General features: G+C 50.1%; 2 protein-coding genes across 3 annotated transcripts in view; one reads left to right on the top strand and one right to left on the bottom strand.

Moving 5' to 3' along the window:
• Window positions 1–217: 217 nt before the first annotated feature.
• Window positions 218–14,848, bottom strand: PCDH12 (protocadherin 12). The gene is made up of 5 exons (XM_045999703.1): window positions 14,795–14,848; window positions 11,077–14,354; window positions 7,532–7,629; window positions 5,251–5,402; window positions 218–1,359 (listed from the first exon to the last, which is right to left on the bottom strand). Exons 2-5 carry the CDS (start codon window positions 13,954–13,956, stop codon window positions 890–892), a joined length of 3,600 nt encoding a protein of 1,199 aa, XP_045855659.1. The 5' UTR covers window positions 13,957–14,354; window positions 14,795–14,848; the 3' UTR covers window positions 218–889.
• Window positions 1,137–16,464, top strand: part of RNF14 (ring finger protein 14) — a 41,998-nt gene continuing 26,670 nt past the window's right edge. The window contains exon 1 of one of the 2 annotated variants that reach the window (XM_045999707.1): window positions 1,137–1,263. The gene's annotated coding sequence lies outside the window, so the exon portion shown is untranslated. The remainder of the gene's footprint in view (window positions 1,264–16,464) is intronic. The other variant, XM_045999706.1, reaches the window with a different exon arrangement.

Genomic DNA, 16,464 nt, shown 5'->3' with positions numbered 1-16,464 from the left:
TCCTGCTGAGTAGGAGTAGCCCGACCTGGGCTTGATCTCATGACCCCGAAATCTTGACCTGAGCCAAAATCAAGAGTTAGATGCTTAACCAACTGACCCACTCAGGTGCCCCTCTGCCTCTACCCTTGATCTTGGGCAAGACCCTCTATTTCTCCAAACCTCCTGTCCTTGTCTGTGAGATGGGGATAACACCTCCCTCTCAGGGTTGCTGGAAAATTAAATTAAATCCTAGTGTAAAGCCTGGGACCTGCTTCACATAAACATTCTATAAATAGTCATGCTTTTCTTAGCCCTAATTTTGCAGCCGAGAAGCAGATTATTTGATAATGTAGCAATAGAGAAGTGGGGTCAAGGGTCCACATGTTCATCACTGTGTACTGACCTCTGTGTACCCATGTGCCCTACTCCTGTCCAGGTCCAGTGTACCTTCTTGCCAGGGAACAGGCAACAAGGAACCCTCGCTCTGTTACCCTTCCCTACCCCTCTTGACAGGTGCACACAGGAAAATAAGCCAGCGTTTTTCCTTTATTAGGAAGTCAGAGAGCTTCACCTGGCACCCCAGGATCCAGCCCCCACCCTCAAGTATGTGATGAGGCCAGCTTTTTTTTGCTTAGGACACTCCTTGGCATCTGTCCCACGGGGAGGACTGGCCCTCTGTGCTCTACATGTGTTTTGCCTGCAAACACTCATTTCAGCCACAAATGTCTCCATCCTCCAAAAAATTCACAGGCAGAGTCAGCCCCTAACAAGGGGCTGCTCTGATCAGCCATCCATTAGTTGTGGGGCCCCTGCCTCCTCTGTGGGGCACCATCAGTCACCCTAAAGTTCTTGGGCCACCTCTGGACCTCGAGTTCAAAGATTCTAGAAAGCAGCTCATGTCCCAGCATCCTCAGGGCCTGGGCTCCCTGCCCTCCCCCAGGGCCCCTGGTTCCTGGATCCACAGGCCCCTGCTGCTGCTGCTGCTGCCAGTCCTGCCCCCGGCCCCCTTTGTTCCCCCCGGAACCCCCTGTCCTTCCGTGCCCGAGGCCCCGCTGGTGGCCAGGTCCAGACTGAGGGTCCTCCCGCAGACAGACAGCCGCCGCAGCACCTCGGAGGCGGCCTCCACGGGTACGCCGGAGCGCTGCTCCAGCAGCATTTCCAACAGTGAGCTCATCTCGGAGAAGAAGGTGCTGGCCAGCCGCGTGCCGGTCAGGCTCAGCTCCGGCCCCGGCGCCTTGCCGAACGTCTGGAAGGTCCTCGGCTCCTCCACGGCCGGAGTGTCCGGTGAGAACACGTTGTCGCGGTAGTTCATGGTGAGGGGCAAAGAGAGCCTCGCCATCCAGGCCGGGTCGGGGGCGCTCAGGCGGTCCAGGGCCAGACCTACGCGGGGAGGAGGGGAGCCAGTGAGGGCTGGCCCGGGGCAGGGCCAGGCAGCCCAGGGCGGGGCTGTGGGCTGGGGCTCCGGACAAAGGAGGGAAGGGAAATGGCGGGGGACAGACGGGGAGCCCAGAGGGGGACGGGAAGGAAGAGGCCCTGACAGGGAAGCTTGTTGGGCAGGAAGGCTGCCGACTGAAGTACCCACAGGAGCTGAGTGGGGAGGAGGCAGGAGGAGAAAGGAGGCCTAGAATTAGAAATTGGCCCTTTTCTAAAGAATTTCCGATCCTGCTGTATTTCAAGTTAGGTGTCTTCAGCCAGGCTTTTCACTCCCTCAGGCTGCGAGTAGCTGCGGATGGAAGGGACACCCCTTTTCTTAGGCAAGGCTGGAGTTCCTGGCTTGGTGCTGCCCTCTGTTTGTATTCATAGTAATAGTGACCATTTATTAAGTTCTTTCCCACCAAGCAATTTATGGAATCCTCTTATTTAACCTCCGCATAAGCCTTTGAAGGGAAGAGTGCTATTCCTTTTTATGGATGAGGAAACGAAGTTCCAAAGTTGAATCACCCATCCACTAGGCAGCCAAACCCAGATTTGACCCCATATCTGATGACTTCGAAGCCCCATATGCCTGCCATCCTACCACTCTCTGAGTAGCTTCCCCCCACTGCCCCCAGGGCGCTGAGAGTGCGCACCTGTGGCCTCTGGGTTCCCCAGGCCTGCGAAGTTCTGTCCAGTCACCATGCCCTAAACTCCCCACCTTTGCTTCTCAGGCAGCAGGAAACAGGCTTAGAGGCAGGCTGAGAAGGGGTTGTCTGCCTAAGCACTGTCCCAGGAAAGGGAAGGGGAGCAGTGAGAAACTGTCCCCTAGATCCTTAATACCACCATCACACTTTTCCTTTTCCCATCTCTTCAACAAAAACACTATCTCAAAAAACTAGCCCTAGACCAGATGGTAGAGGCCAAGCCAAAGAAAGACAGTCTGTATTGTGGTTAAGAAACTGGGCCTTAAAAAAAAAAAAAGGCCCAACATCCACTTTAGCATGTGTTTAATGTTTGCTTAAGGTGAGCTACTTTAGAATCTGTGCATATAATAAAAGACTAAAAGGAGGTATGTCAAATGTTAACCGGAATTACCCCTGGACAGAAGTGATTCATTTACCTACATTTTTCTACCTTAACCAAATGTTACTATTGTAATTTGGGAATGTTATTCCAAAATACAGCTAATGGCGGTTTATATTGATAAATGAGTCTCCATCATGCCTTGTCAGGGCAGAGTCTTAAAGGCTGGGAGGCAGGGTAGGCCTCTTCCCACCTGGTCCAGCCACACCTGGGACTCAGTGAGTATTTCTTGAATGACTCAGTGAACATAAATATTAACCCTGGGCATTTGGAGAATGTAAACCTTAGTTATCTGAGCCCTGGGGGTAATAAGGTTGAAACTCTTTTGGTTACAGAATCAGGCCTTTGTACCAGGGTCAGAGAGCTTATGAAGCTTGGAATTAGAAAATCGCTAGAGTGTGTGAGGATGGCTGAAAAGCAATGGGGAGTCCACCTGGAGGCAGGTGGGTGCTGGGCAGGCCTGGGCTTGATTTCTCATCTCTGCCATTTACAACCAGTGTGACCTTGGGAAAATTGCTTAACCTCTCTGAGCCTCCTTCATCTCTCATAAAGTGGTGAAATAGTAATACTCATCTTGTCAGGTTGCTATGAGCATTCACTGAGCTCATACAACCATTAAAATGTCCCCATCACATCATAAGATGGATGCACCCATGACCCCTGGGGTCAGTAAGCTCACCAAAAGCCCCCGGCAGCCCTGTCCTGTGAGCAGCACAGGTTTTTCTATCCCTGCTGCCCTCAGCATCCCCCAGCATCCTCCATGCCCTCTTTGCCGTAGAGAAGCAGGACCATGTGGCAGCTGAGCCCACAGGTTCCAGCCCAGAGCTGGCTGGGACAGATGTAATGTGAGCCATAGAGGTCATTTTCAATTTTCTAGGAGGCAGGTTAAAAAAGTAAAAAGAAAAGGTAAGATCAACTTGTAAAACATTTTTAAACTTAATATCGTTTTATCATGTCATGAATATTTTTTAAATTGATGAGATTTTTTACATTCTTAAGTCTTCAAAGTCTGAAAGTGTGTTTTATATGTTTATCACATCTTTTTTAAAAAACAGTAAGTTATACTTTTTTAATGCTTTTTATTTTTATTAAACAAACGCTATGCCCAGCATGAGGCTTGAGGACGGATGTATGTTTTTTTAAATATATATTTTTATATTTATATATTATAATATAAATATACATATTTATATTAATTTTTTAAATATATATTTTTCTTTTTTAAGTAATCTCTATGCCCAATGTGCAGCTTGAACTCACAACCCTGAGATCAGGGGTTGCATGCTTTGCCCACTGAGCTGGGCAGGGCCCCCCATCTACCACATCTTGATTGTGACTGCCATTTTCATATGTGGCTAGTGGCTACTGTATTGGACCTCACAGCTGTAGAGTCTAGACAATGCTGTCCTATAGAACTTTCTATATGTGTGCTATCCAAAGCAATATCCGCTAACCATATGTGGCTACTGAGTGCTTGAAATGTGACTGGTATGACTGAGGAACTGAATTTTTCATTTGACTTCATTTTAATTAGATTTAATTTTACTTACTTTTAATTTAGAGCCGCATTGCCAATGTTAGTAACCATTTTCTGCACAACCTTGGGAAAATTATTAAACAAACTTGCCCCTCGGTTTTGCCTTTATGAAATGGTGATAATGAATAATTCCTATCTCATCAGATTTCTCATGAGGAACATAGAACAGGGACTAGCGCATAGAAAGCTCTCAATAAATGTTAGCTCTGTTTTTTTAACCAAGGAAAAGGAAGCCCCTGCCATGCTTTCAATGTGTTTGCAGCCAGATGGAGCACATAGGATACGTCCAGTTGAGAAATGGATTATTAAACTAAAGAAACAGAACACCGCAGTGTAGGGATGGACAGAGGTGTGGTGTGTTACCCAAAGGAGGTTCACCAGTGTCCAGTTAGCACATTCTTTTTTAATTTTTTAAATTTTATTTTAATATTTTGCTTTACTTTTTAAAAAGATTTTATTTATTTGAGAGAGAAACAGAGAGACATAGAGAGCATGAGGAAGGGGGAGGGGCAGAGGGACAGGGAGATAGGGGGGAAAAGCCTTGATCCCAGGATCCTGGGATCATGACCTGAGCCAAAGTCAGATGCTTAACTGACTGAGCCACCCAGGTGCCCCAGCTAGCATATTCTTGAATTAAAGTCCATACTATGGACTTAACTGTCAAAATGAATTGTTTCTCTAGAAAATATTATTTTTGTTTCAATTAGAAATGTTAACACATTAAAGAGTTGACTCAGTTCTCAGGATGGAAGGATATTTAAACCCACCAAAGAAACACAAATGGGTGGTTTAGGAAGTAGGGAGAGGTCTCCTGATGGCAGGCAGACCCAGACTGGTTCCCCATCAGTCCCTGATGAGCTAAGTGACTCTGGGCAGGCTGTGGTACTTCTCTTAGCCTCAGTTTGCTTATCTCTAAATTGGAGCTCATAACTTCTACCTCCAAAGACTCTTTGGAAGCTTAACTGAGCTAATGTGTACAAGATGCTTCCTAGTACCTGGCACACACCAAGAACTCATTTACTATTCTTAGGATTTTTAAAATGGATAACCAAAGTAGAATCTGGTCTTTAAACAAATGAAGACTGCCTGAAGCGTTAGGGAAAGTAAAATTTTGCTGATATTCCTGCCCAGAAAGAGAATGTCTGTGTTCTCCTATGGAGAAGGCTGACACCTAGACATGCTGGGGGGACCGTGAGTACAGAAGCAGGCTCAGGGCAATCCTGAGGAGTCCCTACCTGTGTGTGGGTCCAACAGGCTTGACAGCTCTTCTTCTAGCAGCTGTTTCACAGAAAGGTCCTCTTCAGGATCCAAGCACCCTTCCTCCTGGTCTGGTTCTGCCTGGCCACCAGCCCTGGCACCTGTGCCATCTGGGTCTGGGATTGTGCTCCTGTAAAGGAAGCCAGCCAGTTCACAAGGGAGGAAATTCACACACAGATTCATTCATTTTTGCTCATGAGCCTTCTTCTACTCATGACAGCATTCATCCATCCACATAAGGAGATGGATACACAGCCTGGCCTTCAGAGTCAGATCGACCTGGGTTACTTGGTCCCAGGCATCCTGCCTACTCGGCCTCTGTTGCCTTATCCGTGAAATGGAGGTAATAAATAACACCCACCTCAAGGGGCAGGCAAAATGAGACAGTGTATGTAAAGAAACTGGTAACCAGCCCTTTGTAAGCACTGAGCAAATAGAAGAAACAATGAATGCATTGATATCATTATTCACCATCATCCCTCCCATTCCTTCACATTGCCTGGCCCAGAGTAGGAGTGTAGTAACTCAACTTGAGATAATGCAGTCTTCTCTCCTTCTGCCCATCCAACCACCTCCATCCATCCAAGTATGAGCTCCAGTGAGAGCAGAAATTTTTGTCTGTCTCATTCCCTGGTCACCAGAACTCAGAACAGGGCCTGACACATAGTAAGTGCTTCATAAATACTTTGTGGACAAAATGACTGAATGTTCCCTATTTGAGGTCCAATCCCAGACCAGACTAGCAGGGCAGAAGAGGATGCAGCTGGGGTGAGGCCACAGAAGGCCACTGAGACTCTCCCTGGCCCCTGTGGTCTCCATCCCGGCCCCTCCCTCCCACAGACGTTGCCTGCCCCCTGGAACAGGCCAGTTCCTGGGACTGCCTCAGTATCGGTGGCCAAGTCTGGCCCCACATTCCAGCAGGTGGGAGGGCTCCTTAAAGGGTAAGGTCTGGGGTCCTTTCTGCTTTTTTTTCTGTGACTGTTTCTGCTGTCATGAAGGGATCAGTAGGGAGACAGCAAGTTTGCAAGTGATGATGTAAACAACAAATGTTTATAAAGCAATCACTCTGACTCAGACCTTATGCTTTACAAGGTAGAGGCACCTTATCCTTAAACTTCTCATATCTGTAACTTTTCATATCTCTCTTTTTTTAAAGATTTTATTTGTTTATTTGACAGACAGAGATCACAAGGAGGCAGAGAGGCAGGCAGAGAGAGGAAGGGATGCAGGCTCCCTGCTGAGCAGAAAACCCGATGTGGGGCTCGATCCCAGGACCTGAGATCATGACCTGAGCCCAAGGTAGAGGCTTTAACCCACTGAGCCACCCAGGCGCCCCTGTAAAGGAGTTCTCTTGTTATCATTCCTATGTTGTGAATAAGAAAACTAAGACTTGTGAAAATTATGCACCTTGCCCAAGATTCCGCAAAAATTCAAATCCAGGCTGATGTGGCTATGGAGTGTGTGCACTCACTGTTACTCTACATTACCTCCCACCAGATTTGCAAAAAAGAAGCTATGAGTTGTCAGGGCAAGAGCACCGAACCTGGAGTCAGTGAGGTCCCCTGAGCTGGTCTCAGCTTGGCCACTCACTGGCTATGTGACCATGAACAAAGTCACTTTGGGAGGAAAGGACTTTTAGCATCAGTTGTATACCAGTCACTGGGCTATGGGCTTAAAATACATTTGCTCATCAAATCCTTACCCCATCCTGCAAGGATGTGTGATGATCTCCATTTTACAGGTAAGAAACTGGGGCCCCAAGGATTTACCTGGCTTCCCCAAGTTGAGCATAGCTGGGTTGTATCAAACTATTTAGAGCCCCAGTTTCTACATCTGTACCAAAAAGGAGTTAGATTAGATGTCCTCTTGAGCTCTCTTTAATTCCAGGACTGCCCAAAAGAACACACTCACACACTCATGTCCTTAGCTGGGGAAACTTCATATTATGTGTAAGAGTCAAGACAAAGAATGCTGAAACTTACACATTTAAAGCCCATAGCCTAGCACCTCTGCAATCAGGGGACAGATAGAGCCTCAGGAATGAAGTCATTTCCTTAGAGACTCTAGGTCCTGTAAAAACTATAAATACAGTTGCTCCGGGACCATGCTGCCTGGGATGGGGGGAAGGATGCTGTCCGCTGCTCTCCCAGGGGCCTGCTCTCTGGGATGTGCTCACCCTTCCTCAGATCACAGAGCCTCCAGGGGTGAAGGCAAGCTGGTGGGGGGCTGGAGAAGCCTGTGGGTCCATGTGCTGCTTACCTGCCGCCGCTGGGCTTGGCCAAGTACTTATTTCCCCGGTGGTTTGGTTTGGGCTGGAATTGGCCCTGATGCAGCAAGGACAGCAGCTGGGAGATTTGCTGCAAGACAGGAAAAATCTGTTGACTCCACACAATTCCGACCCAGCACACTTCCTTGCCGGATGTTTCCCTCAATGCCGGCGCTTTCTTTTTATAGTCTTTCCTCCAGCTTCAGATGTTTGTGTGATCAGATGGGGGATGGTGAATGGTGACGAAGGCAGGGAACCGTGCAGGCAGGATCCTTGCTTTGTCATGACACCGCAGGACCTGGGTGTCTGAGGGAGAGAAGAGTGACCCCCTGGGCCTACCCCTAACGTGCTCCCGCTGGAATCTGTGGGATGGGGCTGAAAAGGGCATTTCCTGACCATAAACTCATTCTTACTTTGATAAGGATTATCTTAAGGAGTTATTTCCCCCCCTTCAGTGGTACTCAAACACTCAGCCAGTTTTGGTGGGGCCAGATGCAAGGCTCTGCTGTGGAGAAAGCAAAAGGCTATCATTCCATCATTCATTCAACAAGAGTGTGAATGAAAACAGAAGGCACTGCAGGCTGAAAGTCTGAAGGAGAGGGTGGAGGTTCAGGGAGGCTGTGGAATGGCATGGGGGCTGGCCAAGACGTCAGGGCCAGACCCTGCAGGGCCTTCTGAAGGCGAAGGCAATACACCAAGTCTTGGTAGGCTGTTCTAGTTCAAGGTCATTTCTAGTTTGTTTAATGTCAGGCAGGTTTTTAGACATACTCAGACCGCAGTTTCCTCGTCTCTAAGTTGGAGCTGAAAATACCCATGCAGCCTTCTTCACAGGGCAGTCAGGATTAATTCACGCAGTGGTATGAGAATTTAAAATGCTCAGAGAAAAATGCTGTTTCTCTTAGAAAGACTGCCGCTGGCTCTTGGACCTGCCAAGAGCCAGTGTTCCCTGAATCTTCCCTGTCTTTTCTGAGAAGGCTGGCTCAGCCTCTCTGGGCAGCTCCAGATAGAAAGTGCCAACCTCAGAGGACAGTTGGAAGAGGGCTGGGGCCCAGTTGCCTGCCTCAAGGCAGATCACATCTCCTGACCCAGGCCCCAAAGCCCTCCTAAGACACCTACCACTCTTCCAAGCGTTAACTGGTAGTTCAGGGACATTCCCTGAGTGCCACGGCCTAAGCATAGTGCTGTCATTCAGGGTCTCTTCATAGTTAAGAGTGTAGACTCTGGAATCAGTCAGACTCGGATTCAAATCCTAAATCTGCCCCTGCCCCAATTCCCTCTGGATTTTTTTTTTTTGAGAAATTACTTCAGCATTTTGAACCTCAGTTTCCTCAGCAGTAAAAAGGGAATAATATCAAGGTCCATGTGGATTGCAGTTATAAGGATCAAAAGAGTGAAAGTATATCTTTCATTTATTTATTTTTTAAAACTTTTTTTTTAAGTAATCTCTGTGCTCACTGTGGGGCTCGAACCCATGACCCCAAGATCAAGAGCCAGCCAGGAACCTATATGATTCATTTATTAATAGATCTTTAGACAAGCACTTAATAACTCTAGTGTGGTATATAATCTCATTTAATTCTTTTTTTTTTTTAAGATTTATTTATTTATTTGACAGACAGAGATCACAAGTAGGCAGAGAGAGAGGAGGAAGAGGGCTCCCTGCTGAGCAGAGAGCCCAATGTGGGGCTCCATCCCAGGACTCTGGGATCATGACCTGAGCTAAAGGCAGAGGCTTTAACCCACTGAGCCACCCAGGTGCCCCTCATTTAATTCTTATAATAACCCTAGGGAAAAGATACCATCATACCCATTTTGCAGATGTGGAATATGAGGCTCAGAGGGGCTACACATTCAGTTAGTGGAAGGGCTAGAATTTAAACCCAGATCTGACTCACTGTGGCACTGTGCTGCTGGAAAGACATGAGCATTAGGCAAGCTGCTTCTTAACCTCACTTTGATCTCAGCCGGGCACCCTTCTTTCCATCAACCCAGTGGATTTACCCCCAGTGCCTGTTCTCTGCTGTCTCTGTTCAACAATAACCAGCACAGTGTTTGATTCAAAAAGCTCACTCAGTATGCATTTAAAGAATGAGTGGATGAATGAATGAATGAATGAATGGCTCTGGGCAGCGTCTGGAACTACAGAGGGCTCAGGGTAAGACTCCTAAGAGAGCCGTGGGGCTCTCCAGGTGGCTTCCTGGGGAGGATATGTGGGAAGGAAGCTGTGTCCTTGCTCCACAGGAAACCAGAGTCGATTGCCTGGCCAAACACACATGTGTCTTGAGCGGGGAGCCTGGCACAGGGAAAATTTTTTCTTTTTAAATAAATTGTTTTAAATTTTATGTATTTATTTGACAGAGAAAGGCATAGCAAGAGAGGGAACACAAACAGGGGGAGTTGGGGAGGGAGAAACAGGCTCTCTGCTGAGCAAGGAGCCTGATGTGTGGCTGGATCCCAGGATCCTGGGATCATGACCTGAGCCAAAGGCAGACACTTAACGACTGAGCCACACAGGCGTCCTTGGCACGGGGAAAATATCTTAAGTGCAGAGGAACAGATGTGGGTATGAGATCAGTACTGTCCCTGAAAAAGATTTCTCATTTTTGTCTAGTAAATCCCAGGTCACTAGCTATTTTGTCCTTTGTTATGCCATTTAATCCTCAACCCCTGGGAAGCAGACACAGGGTAAGTTTGGCATCATAACTGCCATTTGAAGAAAATGAGGCTCTGATATTGGACAGACTTGCCCAAGGTTGACCAGCTACTGAGTGCCTATACTGAAATGTGAACCCAGGTCAGATTTCCAAGTTCTGAGATTTTTTTTCCTTACCCCATGCCGTAGGCTTCACCATCACACTCTAGTCTCAGGCAAGTCAAATGCAGCCCCTGAGCCCAGAGTCAATGATGCCTGTGCTGGCCAGCTTCATAGGAAAGCTGCCCAGATGAGAAGAGGGCAGGAGGAGATGAAGAGCTTTGCGGAAGTCATTGTAACCATTTGCTGAGTGCTGACTGCGTGCCAGATATTATTCCAGGCCTTAAGTGCACTCATTTCATCTTCAAGCAAATTTAGGAGATGGGTGCTATTAACATAGATATCTTCAACAGAGAAGCTGAGTGACATTCCTATGGTTCACAGCTAGGAAGTGGTGGAGTCAGGATTTGAACTCAGGCAGCCTTATCCCAAAGCTTGTATTCTCAAATGTGCCCTTTGCTGTGTGTCTACTTGTGCCAGGCACATCGATACTTGCTTTATAGGGATTAACTCATCAAATCCTCAGGACCACTCTGCAAGGCAGATGCTCTTACCATCATCTCTGTTTTATAGACAGAGAAACGAAGGCTCAGAGACAATAAGTTGCCCAGGATCACACAGCTAGATTTTGTTAACCCTAGAGCTGTGCCCTCACCCACTGCCGCCAATGTATCATAAAGTCCCTGGAAAGCCTAAGGAACGAGTGTGACAAACATAAGGGTAATGGGGGTGTCTGATGTGGTGGTCCCAGGGTGACCACAGAGAGAGCTGCCCACACCCGGGTACCTGAACAGGAGGGGAATCCATCGTGAGCTCCTCGACGGGGTTCCGCTCTGCAAAAGCAGCCACAGAAAGCCGGACCAGACTCCGCAGGATCTGACGGGGACCTGACTCTTTCTCGGGGGTCACTTTGCCATGGAGATTCGGCTGCCGCCTCAGGGTTGCAGAGGAGGCTGGTGGACTCAGTGGGGCTTCCTCACTGCCCGGGTCTCCTGGCAGCCTCCCTGTGGGGCTGCCCGTAACCTTTGGGGGCCTTGAGCGTGGCTGTCCCATCACAGACTGGGACTCAGGAAGGTTCAGGTTCTCCCGGGAGGCATTCCTCTGCCTGGGATGGTTGAAAAGGAGGTTGACAGTGTCTTGCAGCACCTCTCGGCTCTCAGCCTGTGCTCCCTGGTTGCCTTGGTTACGCAGGGTTCTGTACAGCGTTGGTGTGAGGTGAAAGGGGGCCTGCAGGCAGGGGTCCCAGCCTGCTTCCATCCTCCCTTCCTGACCTGCTTCCTTGTGGGGCTGCCCGACTTCGCCAGGCTCGTCCGGCTGGCCCCGGAGCACAGGCACAAGGTGGATATCTGCCTTCTGAATGTGTTTCTGGGGCCTCTTGGGCTGGTGGCGGTAGGTAGATTCAGCCTCCCGACAGTTGTAGGCCCTGTTGTCCTTCTTCTCTGTCCTGCAGATGGACATGATCAGAGCCAAGATCAACCCAAAGATGGCCAACAGCACAACCAGGCAAATCACCGTCAGCACCGATGTGCTCAGGGTCCCAGGCTCCCGGGCCCAGTCCCTCAGGTGATCCACGCTGGTGACAAACAAGACCCTCAGCAGGGCTTGGGTCTGCAAGGAGGGGCTGCCACGGTCTTCCACCACTATCTCCAGCTCCCACTCACTCCCAATGAGGCTGCTGGCGTTGGTGATGTTGATGAACAGCTGGCCCAGGTGGGGGCTGAGGGCAAAGAGACGGGCTTCATTCCCACGCCTAATGCTATAGAGGAGCTCTCCATTTGCCCCCGAGTCTGCATCTCTTGCTACAATGGCAACCAAAAGGAATGGCCTGGAACTGGGGGTTGCCAGTGGCAGTGTGTCAGCCCCTGCTGGTCCCAAGCCATTAGGAGTTTCAATGGGCACCAGAAGGTGGCCTGTGGAGGCATTGACGAGCACTGAGAGGCTGGCTTTTCCATCACTGAGTATAGGGTGGATCACCTCTGGGGTATTATCATTGACATCCAAGAGGCTGACCCACACAGAGACGCTGGATGCAAGCTGGGGTTGGCCCTTGTCCTCTGCGATCACACGGAACTCAAAACTGGTCATCTGTTCATAGTCTAGTGACCTCTGGGCAGTGACATCTCCTGTGTCTGGGTCAATAGCTACCAAGTGAGAAACTGGGGAGTCCTGGATACGGTATGAGATTTGTCCATTTAGGCCCAAGTCTGCATCATGAGCCTTGACGGTAATGAGGTGAAGAGAAGGTAGGTTGTTCTCCCGAGTAGAGACCTCATACCTGCTCCTCTCAAACACAGGTGCGTTGTCATTGGCATCACTGATCTGAATGCTGAGCTGTTTCTTGGCTGATAATGGCTGGAGTCCTTGGTCTTGAGCCAGCAGAGTGAGGGTATATTCAGGCCACTGCTCTCTGTCCAGTGTGGTGTTGGTTAGCAGCATGTATGTGTTGCCGTTAGTCCTTTTCAGCCTGAAATGGCCCAGTTCTTGGCTCAGCCAACAGTGGACCAGACCATTATTTCCTGAGTCCAAGTCATCTGCCATGACGAGAGCAATGAAACTATCCTTTGGAAGAGCCTCTGACACCAGAGATGGCTCAGATGCCCAAGTGATGTGGATGCTTGGGGCATTGTCATTGACGTCCAGGACCTTGATGAGGACTTTGCAGTGGGCTGGGATGGGATTGGGACCTAGGTCCCTTGCCTGGACGTCCACCTCATAGGCAGGATTCTTTTCATAGTCTAGGCGTTGACGCAGAATCACCTGGCCCGTCTTTGCATCAATACTGAAGGTGTCCAAAACCTCTGGAGGCACATGTTTACTGAGGAAGAATTCCACCTCCCCATTGGGACCTTGGTCAGGGTCTGTGGCAGTCAAGTTTATGAGGAGAGTACCAGGAGCAGCATCTTCTTGGATTTCTAGTGCCAGGGAGCTCTCCGCAAACATAGGACTATTGTCATTGGAGTCCAGGACATTGACCTTGACCAAGCTGGTGCCTGACTTTGGGGGGCTCCCACTGTCATAGGCAGTTAGCACCAGATCAAAAAATGAGTGGATTTCCCGGTCTAGCTCCTTCACCACTACAAGTTCTGCATGTTTAGTTTCATCTGGCCCCACGATGACATCCAGGGCAAAGTGCTCACTGGGAGACAGTGTGTATGAGTGCAAGGTGTTGGAGCCAGTATCTGGGTCCAGGGCTCTGTCCAGGGGGATCCGGGTGCGCAGAGAGGCACTCTCCGAGATTTCCAGCTCCTGCTCACCTTTGGGGAACTGTGGCTCGTGGTCATTGATGTCCAGCACCTGGATCTCCACATGGATCAGAGCCAAGTCCCCTGTGGCAAGCACGTCAAAGGAAACCAGGCAGGGATCCTGCTGCCGGCAGAGCTGTTCTCGGTCCAGCCGGCTCCCCGTGCTAAGCAGGCCGTCCTCAGGGTCCACCTGGATGGGGAGTGCCTGAGACAGCTGCAGGACATGGAAGGCAGCCTTTGTCTGCCCGCGCCCCTCCTCCCAGCCCAGTTCCTGGGACAGCTTCCCTATCACTGTCCCAGACGGCACCTCTTCTGCCACTTGGTATTTCACAGTGAGAGTGGCCACTTCCTGACCATGCCCTGGAAGGAAAAAGTAGCCACCTGGCCCCAAAAGCCCCAGCAGAAGTGGCAGAAGTCGCATCATGCTTACCGCCAGAATGGGCTAGACTCAGAAACCACTACAGTCCTTCAAAGGCTAGGCAAGTCCTCCACGCTTTCCCGAGGGGCCCGATTAGCCCCGTTCTCCTGCCCCCAGACCTGCTGTCACAGCCTCGTCCCATAATTAGATGATGATGGAAGTAGCAGGATTCCCAGGTAAGGCCATTTTCATCTGAAGAGATCTCAGAGGTCCAAGCACTGATGAAGTGAAATTGCCAAGGGACACCCCGCACAGGGGCACCCGCGGGTCCCCTTCAGTAAATGATGGGCAAGAGCCGGTCCAAGAGGGACTTGACCCGGTAAAGCAGGATGTGGGGATCCGACTTCCAAACAGTTGCTGGACTGGGGAAATGGAGAAGCAGCTTTTTCCTATGGAAACCCCACCTACAGGAAAAGGGAGGGCTGTAAGTTTCAATGCCAATTAGAGAAAGAGGGCTTCCCGTGAAGCCAGAGGGGCCTGCGGTGGAGGAGGATGGGCTGGGGCTCTGGGACAGGGCAACAAGGTGCTATCCACGCAAGGCGGCCCCTAAGGGAAAGGGAGCCACTGTGTAGGCAAGTGGGCAGAGAGCCTGAGACCCTGCCTACCCCAGTATCCCTCCTGGGCGTGTCATGCTCTTTTCCACTGCTCTCTTTGTTTCCTTCATATCCCCATGATTCCGCTCCCGTTCCAGTCTTCTCCCCACACTCATCTATCTCTAAGTCCTGACTCTTCCCTGATCACCCATTTTTGTCTCTCGGGAAGCAGCTATGATCGGCCATCGGAGCTAAACCGCTTAGGTTCAGATTCTGACTCTGCAATTTACCAGCTGGGACAAGTCACTTACCCTCTCTGGGCGTCCACCGCTTCATCCTTAGAGTGTGGACAGGAATAAGCAGAGTAGCCCTCACAGCAGGAAATTGTGAGGACAAATGAAATGATGCATGAAGGGCTGGGTCCTGGCTCAGAGGGACAGGCGATGATGTTTTGTGAGTGGTGGGTGTTGAGAATGGAATAGCTAGTCTCACCTTGTAGCTCTGGCCCTTGCACTGGCCCCAGGGCTGTCCCTGCTCACACGACCCACGAGCATGCCTATGGCCTTGGCTCCTGAAGCCCTGGGATCTCTCTAACCTGACCGTGTGGCTTCCCTCCCCCTTCCCTTCCTGCTTTCCAGCCTGGAGGCCCATTGTTCTCTGCATCTGGTCCAGCTTGAGTCCCTATCTGGGGGAATCCCCACCTCCGGCTCCCCTCCTTGGGAGGCTGTTATACTTGTCCCTCTCCCACGCCTTCCTCTCCTTATCCCTCCCTTCCCCTGATTCTTCTCTCCCCCCTGCTGTTTATGACTGAGTCCCACAAACAGATCTCCATCCCCATCCCACCACTCCTAGGGAGATGGATGTTTTCAGATGTGCCCTCCCCTCATTTACCTCCTCACAGAGGTAAGGCCCAGGATCACCTGGGTGGCATTTGTGGTTGCTTGTGGCTTCTTATTTCCCTCCTCACTTGCTGTACCCAGCACCCTCCTGGTCTTCTACCCTGCCTCCGGCTGAGTCTAGAAGTTTGTAAAACATTAGAAGTGTTGGGAATTTAAGGCCTGCTTCCTTTAGGTGGCTGTTTGCAACTGAGTCTTTGAGGCTGGAGGTGCCCGTTGGGACACAGGGGACCTCCATTAGGGCCTGTTGGCTTGTAGGCCTGTGGCCATTAGGACAGGGGCCTCTGAGGGAGCGCCCAGGCCTCAGAGCCATCTGTGCTCATCCCTGCCCCCAACTTTTCTTTCCCGCTCTCTGTCCTTTACTCCATGTTCCACTCCTCGAGGTTTCCTGTCCTTGTCACTTGCTGAACCACAGCAGTCCATGGGGCCATCTCCTATGGTGTGGCCCTGTAGACAGAACACCCACAAGCTTGGAGACACTGCACAAGTCACTTAACTTCTCTGCGCCTCGGTTTTCTTCTCTGCAGAGTGTGGCTGTCACCCACCTCAGGAGACTGTGGTAAGGATTCAGTGAGATGATACCTATGAGGGCCCAGCAGAGGGCCTGGTCCAGAGAAAGCATCCATTCCATGTTACTGTAGCTTGTATTATTTTCCAGGTCTGATGCAAATGGTAAGGATGACCTTACATTTGTCCCTTCACTGTTTTTTTTTTTTTAATTTAAAATTGTATTTATTTATTTGACAGAGAGCACAAGCAAGGGGAACAGCAGGCAGAGGGAGAGGGAGAAACAGAGCCCCCTGCTGAGCAAGTAGTGGGGCTCAAACCCAGGACCCTGGGATCATGACCTGAGCCAAGGCAGACATTTAATCAACTGAACCATCCAGGTGCCCCTGTCCCTTCGCTGTTTTCTCTGCCTGCATGGCCAAGGAAGCTCAATGTCCAGGGCTTCCTCAGCCCATGCTGGGGCCAGGTACTGCCTGTGCTTCAAAGGGAGCAAGCACAGGCCCCAGGCTCCTGTTGCTCAGAGATGGGCCCTGGGCTTACTGCCCTTGGAGGACAGCCTGCACAGCAGCCTCACTCTC

This window comes from Meles meles, chromosome 3 (assembly GCF_922984935.1).
Source record: "Meles meles chromosome 3, mMelMel3.1 paternal haplotype, whole genome shotgun sequence".
In the NCBI taxonomy this organism is placed as follows: Eukaryota; Metazoa; Chordata; class Mammalia; order Carnivora; family Mustelidae; genus Meles; species Meles meles.
Note: the sequence above shows the minus strand (reverse complement) of the source record. Positions and strands in the feature narration are given on the sequence as shown.

What these genes read in the sequence shown, in the direction of transcription:
- PCDH12 (XM_045999703.1), bottom strand. Translation starts at nt 13,956, where the DNA reads ATGATGCGACTTCTGCCACTTCTGCTGGGGCTTTTGGGGCCAGGTGGC. An exon ending in TGGATTCCCCTCCTGTTCAG is followed by an intron (nt 7,630 to 11,076) that starts GTACCCGGGTGT and finishes CCTGTCTTGCAG; the next exon opens with CAAATCTCCCAGCTGCTGTC. An exon ending in CCTGTTGGACCCACACACAG is followed by an intron (nt 1,360 to 5,250) that starts GTAGGGACTCCT and finishes CTCCCCGCGTAG; the next exon opens with GTCTGGCCCTGGACCGCCTG.